Here is an 8,208-nt window from a genome sequence, read left to right on the forward strand (position 1 = left end):
ATACCCTCGGGACCACTCTAGTCTCATGATAGTTGGTCATTCTTTTCCTTCTAGGAAAATTAATTAATTTATTTATTTCTCTCTCTTCTAGTCTCGTTCAATCCGACTGCCATCACAACTGCCTGGTATGGCCACGCAAAGTTTTGAAGTCGTTTTTACCTTGTATCACATTCTTCACCTATACATTCCCATTTCTTACACCTAGTCAATGGATCTTTCTTCATACCGTCACTACGACGGCAATCCATGCATAGTGGAACTCATCAACTCCTTTCACATTTCAGAACTATTGATCCTGTCCAGCACATATACATTGCACTCGAGGTAAAAATAGTTGTAGGAGTGTTGTCCTTGGACCTTTTTTTGCAACTCTGGTGATACAATGTTGCAATGTAATCACTGATGAGTTTTATTTTTCACGCCGATCACTTCTCCTAGAAGCATCGTTTAGACACGTGAAGTATTCTTGCTGTCTTGGTTTTATGTTCCAAAGACACTTATGGCTTATGAAACGTGGTGTCTTGGACAATCATCTAGACTTGACAAATGGGTGCTTTCAGTTGCACTATCTTTCCAGCATTGGAGCACCACTGTGCTAGACATCGTGCTAGTATCCTACCCAACTTGTTTATTTTACTCGTATCTAGCAAGCATGTATGCCACGTGCAGCTCCTCGTTGGTCGAGATCTCACACTGCTCCTCATCCAGTTATTCCACGTCCTTTCCTTGTCGGCTTCTTATATTGTTCTTTTGCTCTCTAATTTTCTTGGCATTGTATTAGGCCATCATCCAAGATTTATTTTAATTAGAGTTGTGCTCTTGTATTTTACTTGGTATCAAATAACCTGAGCCATTATGGTATGGTCCCAAATATCTCTATTTTTTTCACCGGCTAACATGGTAATTTGCATGCTCTATAATCATGACTTTGTATCACACTTAAGTATTAAAATAATTAATACATGTGTTTTTTAAGGAAATTCTAGATGTTGATTTTTCTAATAACTTAGCCTACACACAAATTTATGTTCTCGGTTTCCTTTCTTTCCTTTTAATGCAAACATTTGACTCAATAGCTTATAAAGTCTCTAGTGTCAAATTGTTGCTGAGATTAACACAGTAGATCTTTCTTTTTTCCACAAATCAACATGGACATTTCTAATCCTTGAGAATGAATGCCCTCAACATGAAGGAGAACATTGATATAACCAACTACAAAGCAAAAGGGCTTTGGAATAAGTAGTGCCCGCAAAGATTAATACTTGTAAATTAAAAATGTCACCATGTTAATTTAAATGTGCTAGAAATTCTCGTGTGAATGGTGAAAAAAGAGAAAATTTCACACTATTTGGCCCAAATGATAACTCTAGCTATTAGATTGGTTCATAGGGATGCAAGTGGGTACCCATTGGTGTTTTTAGGTTTGTCATTTTAGTTTACTTTTTCTCCCAAAATAATTACGTAGCATGCCATTCTAGTTCATTTTATCAAGTTTTGGGTCGACCTGGTGACCCAAAAAGGATGAGACTTGCATTCCTAGTCAGTGGCGGATCTAGAATTGAAGTAAAGGGGGGTTGAGTTTCCCATCTTCTTCCTTCTTCCTCTCTTTTCCTTCTTCCTTCTTCACCTTTTCTTCTTCTTCCTCTTCATTCATGGCTAGAAATTGTAGGGGGGCTCCAATAGACTGCATAGGGGTAGGGGGGCTCCAGCCCCACCTGCCCCCACGCTGGATCCGCCCCTGTTCCTAGTTGAGGTGTAAAGAATAAACCTCTTGCGGCCATGGATAGACTGCAATGCATCTTCCCGAAAGCAATGATGGCACAAAGCAAACTGTGTGTGGACATGTGTTATTATGGGATTGTGTGCTTGCAAGCTTTGAGTACATGTGCTTGCCAAATTAGATCTTGGGCATATGGTACCTAATAGCCGTATATGGATGGCATGTATCTAGTGATGGACCTAGAACTGAAGGGAGGAAGGGAGGACCGGAAAGAGCTCCAGAACAGATCGTCCCCAACTATTTCTCTCCCTTTTCTTTGAAAAAAACTGATAATTATGCTAATCAAACCAGCAAATCAACCAACAGGGAATAAATGCCTAACGGATGATATGGTTCATGCATGCACTGCCCAAATTATTAACCTAATCATCAGCATGGCTAGTGACAGCAATTTTTCAAATTATCAACCTAATCATCAACATGGCTAGTGACATCAGTTTTTGTTACGGAGTCAAATCAGTGGGGATTGAGGATTCAAGGAATCCAGGCCGATGATGCGGTGTACATGCGTTCGTAGCCCCATAGAATAGAGAAGGGAGTGGGAATGCGCTATATGTGTTTTTGCATACATATGGTGGCTTCATGGACTCCTACGACAACAATATATATACGACTTTAGGTTCGTGTGTATGCCTGCAGTAGGTGTAAGCAACAATTTCTAATCTGATGCGCTTCACATGGAATGGAATTTTGATGGAGGAGGGGGGGGGGGGGGGCACGACCCACAGCCTGAGTCGGCCAATGTGTGGCTCCGCGCGGTGCATGTATCCGTGATCGGCTCCAATCAGATTTAGCTTTCTTTTCTAATTCTAAGTTTAGATATATGTCATACTTTTATTCGATATGGATTTCTCGGATTAATCTAGACCGTTAGATCTTTATAAAATCCAACGGTGCAAATTCTTCTTTTTTTTAGATTAACGTGGGAATTTCTAAACCCTCTCGATATGGATTTCTAGGATTCGTTTAGACCGTTAGATCTTCATAAAATCCAACAGTGCAAATTCTTCTCTTTTTTAGATTAACGTGAGAATTTCTATACCTTCTCGGTGAACGTGGTGGCTTCTTTTAACACTATTGTATTAAGATAATAGATAGATCGGCACCGGCTCCTAACCAGCCACATGCGCCGTTCATTGCTTTCTTCCCTCTGATAGGTGGGCCCACGGCGCGCGATAGACGTCTGTGGTGGGAGCGGTGATGTGCTCCGTTCACTTGTTATTTAGTAGGTTGCATCGCAATGGGTCCTCCCTCCCACAAGGAGAGGAGACTTCTTGCAAGTCAACGTGCTAGCTCCAGCGCAGATCGATGAGCTCCGGCTCTGCGTCGCCACGCCGTGCTCGCCGATCCGCGCTAGTTGCTTGACGTCGTCGCCCCTGCTGCAGATTGTGGGGGCAACGCGGTCGAGCTATGGTCTCAGCTGAGCCCTGTCGTCATGGCACTCACAGGTTTGCCTAGTCTTCCTATCTACCTAGCTACCTACAGTGCTGCTTTTTGCTGTTCCTTCCTTTTTGTCTGCTTCGTTTTGGGATCAAATTTGGATGACCTTTTTCTTGCACCGAGGAACAGTCCCTCCCTCGCTACATAGCCTCACTTGAGCCTTCCAGCAAAGGCTGCAAGCCCTTTCAGAGAGGAACCACCCGAGCAGCTCTTCTGAAATGTGTGAAAGAAGAGCAACCATGCTGTTGCTGCAGATCTGACTGTAAGACTGTTTGCTGCAAAAACAAAATGAGGTTACACTTCTAGACATAGTAGTAACTAGGCATATAGCCCGCGCATTTGCGCGGCTAGTATTGAAAATTCAAAAAATTACATGTCGTTATATTTTTAATTAAAAACTATACTATTTTCTACCATACATCACCCTATTTCTTATCGTAAATTATGTCTTATTGTTGGTTAAAATAATTCAAACATGATATACATATAATAATAATTTGATTTGTTGAGGTTTAATAATATTATACATATAATTATTTTTATTTTTGTTTTATTTTGATTGATTGTTGTTAGCTTTAGTTTTTATTAATAGTATATGTTTGTAACTGATACATAGCTAAATGGTATTTTATATTTAATTTTTCATAATGGCATTGGTGGGTGATTTTTAATTAGGCGCATGTGTATTTTAGGCTAATTTGATCATAATGGTAGTGATGGGTAATTTTTATTTTTCTATTATTCTCCGATTAACGTGGGAATTTCTAGGTCTTGAGAGCGAATGTGGAGGCTCCGTTTGTTGGCCATGTAATAAGATAATAAATTAAGGGATTACCGGAGTGGCTTTAACAGTTCTTACCCTTTTTTATTCTGCGAAAAATGTAGTGGGGGTCACAGAAAACGTGAGAGGAGTAGAGATGGCAGTTAGCTGGGCCGGCTGGTTCACCCAGGCGGACTGTCCTGGGCCGAGCCACCTTTGCTGAGGACCTGGTTCAGCCCAGATGCGAGTCAGGTCGGGAAACTCGACACACACAGATTTAGCTGATTTGCCATTCCTGTGTAAGTTGCTCGACACACACAGATGCTTGTGTTCAGTTTTGCATCAGATCTATCATTACTCTGAAAAGGAGCAGCAGCGAGCGAAGGCCAAGCTTCCGTCAAAATTCGTCAGTTGATCAGGCAACCAGTTTTCTGGGCTGAACCTGGGGAGCCCAGATACGAACCTTTTTTTTTAGTAGAAAATAACAAATAACAAAAATACAATATTGCCCTTCACCGTTCCCCACTATTGCAGCGGCAGCCACCGACCGTGCCAAACTCTCTCCCCGCAACAGTGGCACAGTGCAAGTCTGCAGGACGAAACGCGATATATTCTCTCCTCCCCTCCCCTCCTGCCCGCCCGCCCAGTCATCCACCTCTCCACGCAAGAAAGCATTTGCTAACCCCCCCCCCCCCCCCCCCCCCCCCCGGCCTCTCTCTAGTTCCTCCACGGCTCCAGATCCTCCGGAACCGAACTCCATGGTGAGCGCCTACGCCGCCTCCTTCGCCGACCTGTTTTTGGCTGTCACCGCCCTCGAGCTCTTCTCCTTCCTGGACGCGCAGACGGGTGCGGGTACCACGGCATCCGCCCGAGCCCCACTGCTTGCCGGCGCGGCGGCAGCGGCGGCGGGGGCCCTCTTCGTCGCTACCGTCGCGTTCATGTACCATCACATGAGTCGCGCCGCCGTCCCCGGGGCCGGCGCGGCCAGCAGGCGGCTCTCGGGGCTTTTCATCTCCGCCCTGTGCGCGTCGGTTGGCACGCTCGAGTACGTCTTGTACGTGCAGGAATCCGGCGGTGCGGATCGCGGCGCGCTCGGCCTGGCCGCTCTCCGCGCGTTACCCGCTGCGGCGACGGCGGCGTTCTTTTTGGGGATGATGCTCATTGTCGTCGCACACGTCCGCGCCGGCGGCGAAGGAGGCGGTGGCGCCAGCGCCGGAGTCGAGCCGGTCCAGGGGCCCGTGCGCGTCCTCACCAACATGGCGTTCGGAGCGGCGGCGCCGCTGGTCTTCCTGATGGCCATGGCCACCATTCACGGCGCCAAGTAAAAGTAAGTGTTCCCCCAAACTCCGCCGCCCAGCCTTGCCTGCTCGGCCGCATCCCCACCTACCTTTCCACCACCGGCAGCCCGCGGCTAGCTTGCCGCCTCGCTGCGCCGCCGTATCTCCTAGCCTCTCTCCGACTCTCCCTTATTTGCCCCTCCGACTCTCCTCACCGTCATGGGCCGGACACCGTGGAAGATGGATTCCCCCATCTGGAATCTGGAACCCCCTAGGCCCCTACACATTCGACGGCGATTCCCTTCTTGGCCTCGTCGCCGCGAGCTGCGCCGGTGGCCGATGCAGGAGCTGCTAGCTGGCGCAGGCGTCGTCCGAAAACACGAACCACCGAACCAGTATGCTCGTAGGCAAAATCCTTAGACGACAGACAGGAGATGGCATGATCGATACCGGTAATCGGTTACTCGGTGGTACGGTGTTGGTGTACTGGTGGTGCTTGGGATGATGGTCATGGAGCCATGGAGGTGACTGGTGGTGGTGGCAGCGTTGCTTTGCTGGTGCGATTTCGTCGAGTCGTAGCCTCGTAGGCGGTGCCACTGTGAGTGACAGGTAGTGATGACGATGTCTCCTCTCTCCTGTGCTTGCCAACACGATCAGGTGCTCTCATCGTCGTCCATGGTTACCGGCCTGATGAGCATCGTCGGCGGCGGTGTACGCCGACGAGCGCGACGCCCATCTCCGATCGATTGGGGGTTAACGCGGCTCGGACTTCTTCAGCAGCGGCAGACAAACACCGAGTCGCCGACTAGGATTTCCTTGCCCCAGAGAGTTCAGTGGTTCCTGCCTTCCTGGGAGGAATCAACCTTCCATTGGAAGCACAAGGCCACAGACTTGCAGGCGTTTCTTCGCTGCTGCATGGTGCTTCTTCGAATTCAACCTTTTCGTTTCCCTTTGAATTGTCATTGGCTCGCGGCGTAGCAGCATATCACTATATCAGCCAGTTGCAAGTCTTTTATGATATACTGTTACATGCGATCATCTTTACAGTAGACGGGTTTCCCTTTTTGCAATTTTCATTTAGCTTGGTGATTACATGCAGATGATTAAATGTGCATTCTTGTGTAATGCAGGTACTAAAAGCAAAACTGGAAGAAGAGACGTCGTGCTGGGATATTCAGACACTACCGGAAACGGCTTGTTTGCCGTGTGCCTCGCAATTTGCCGTAGTGAGAGATTTATATATACACAGCAGACGTTAACTGGATTGCGTTCTGTATTGTATTATTCAGATCGATCTTGTACTGAATAAGGTTGTGATGGTTACTTCTGGCTTCGCGAGTCCAGTCATCAGTCATACTTTGAGCCTGTGTCTCTATTATGACTGAAACTTGTCTATGCATTTCTCACCATTTCATATTGTCAGATATGAGAATATATGCGGTTGAGTAATACTATGGGACGGGTCTTCCCTGCAGTTAGCCCTAGTCACTGATGTGTGGACCCGGCCCAGTGACCCAACTACAGAGGAACCACTTCCAATACTATGATGCATGCGTCTTCTGTCTGCTGCATGTGCCTGATGATAGCTGATTTTACAAATCTGATATGCTTGTATTGGTGCACATGGTATGGGCAAATGCATGTGTTGGCTTTTGCCCTGCTGGAATGGACCCATTTCTTTCCATTTACAGGTTGAGACTTGGCAGTGTAACTTAGAGTAATGTGGGAGGTGCTGATGTAGGTTATGGTGGCTACCTACAATTGGCGACTTCATCGGCTTCCCTTTGAGTCTGTTGACTGTTCAGGCTGAGGTTAGTACACACATCCTCTTTGCTCAAAAATCTTTTTTGAAGGTTGCTGATAATTTCTCTGATTGTTTACTTTTGGCTCAATGATTATGTGGGCAGTGCAGGTAACAAATCAAGGTCCAAGCATTCTATCCGCTCTGTCTTAGCTTGATCGTATCACAGCCCATAGATAAGATATGATTCTGTAAGTTTTGCCCCTAGACATATCAAAAGTAGGACCCTGATTGATCACCTAGGTGTCTTTTGACTCTTTTCAGACTTGTAAATTAACGAATTAACTTGAGTTTTGGTAAAGTGTGGCAATTTTTAAGCAGCAAATCAAATGCACCCCAGCCCATCTAGTCCTGGAGTCATGTTTGCTGTAACCTTTGTTTAGCTCCATTGCAATCTGGTTGTGGCGAGTTCTTGTTGATCATGCTATTTTGTGATAGCCATGGTATTGCATAGTTCTATATGATCGTCTATTTATTTTTCTGGTAATGGTATTATCTAGATAAAATTGTTGTATCCACGTGAATTTTCTTTTCCTTTTTTATATGTTTGTGAGACATTTGGCTGCTGGTAACATAATTAAATCTCTAAGGATATTTCGCTGTATGTGCCAAAAATTTCTCTGATATCTATTTTTCATTTTTGTCATGTATAGGTAGCAGCCAACACATAAGCAATTCCTTCAACTCCATCTTGATCATTTCACGGCCTGAAAATGAGACACGATTATGTAGGTTGCCGCCAAACCTGACTATAGTAAAACCATGATGATTGACCACTTGCACTCCTTTATTTTGAGAATTTTGAGAGGTTAATCGCACATTTTAACCTGACTATAGTAAAACCATGATGATTGACCACTTGCACTCCTTTATTTTGAGAATTTTGAGAGGTTAATCACACATTTTGTCATCATTGCTTGGCATCCAACCTTGTGTAGCACTTATGGAAACATGATGGTGTCTACTTCTTGTTAATTATGCTATTTTTTTCATATAAAAAATTATCTTGTTGTGGGGTTGGTGATTTAGTCATGGAGCTGTGAGGTTATTAGTTACGCACAAATTTCATTTTGTCGACATAAACTGATGGTTTGTCCACCATGGAATCGTTGGCAGTCCCAAAGCACAGTTACCACTGCCACTGGCTTCC

The 8,208-nt window shown here is 45.6% G+C and overlaps 1 protein-coding gene across 4 annotated transcripts; it reads left to right on the forward strand.

Moving 5' to 3' along the window:
• Window positions 1-3,015: 3,015 nt before the first annotated feature.
• On the forward strand, window positions 3,016-7,604 carry LOC120668738. Of its 4 annotated transcripts, none has more exons than XR_005672549.1 (3): window positions 3,016-3,228; window positions 6,388-7,068; window positions 7,165-7,592. XR_005672549.1 is itself a non-coding variant. In XM_039948511.1 (2 exons), the coding sequence occupies exon 1, from the start codon at window positions 4,739-4,741 to the stop codon at window positions 5,303-5,305; it is 567 nt and encodes a 188-aa protein (XP_039804445.1). In that variant the 5' UTR covers window positions 4,692-4,738; the 3' UTR covers window positions 5,306-5,307; window positions 6,388-6,741. The 4 variants fall into 4 exon arrangements, 1 of the variants encoding a protein (XP_039804445.1); XR_005672550.1 differs by lacking the exon at window positions 3,016-3,228 and adding an exon at window positions 3,940-4,279 and having other exon boundaries at window positions 7,165-7,604; XR_005672551.1 differs by lacking the exons at window positions 6,388-7,068; window positions 7,165-7,592 and adding an exon at window positions 3,350-3,721.
• Window positions 7,605-8,208: the final 604 nt, after the last annotated feature.

The sequence above is a fragment of the Panicum virgatum genome, chromosome 4N (assembly GCF_016808335.1).
Source record: "Panicum virgatum strain AP13 chromosome 4N, P.virgatum_v5, whole genome shotgun sequence".
Classification (NCBI taxonomy): Eukaryota; Viridiplantae; Streptophyta; class Magnoliopsida; order Poales; family Poaceae; genus Panicum; species Panicum virgatum.

What these genes read in the sequence shown, in the direction of transcription:
- LOC120668738 (XM_039948511.1), top strand. Translation starts at nt 4,739, where the DNA reads ATGGTGAGCGCCTACGCCGCCTCCTTCGCCGACCTGTTTTTGGCTGTC.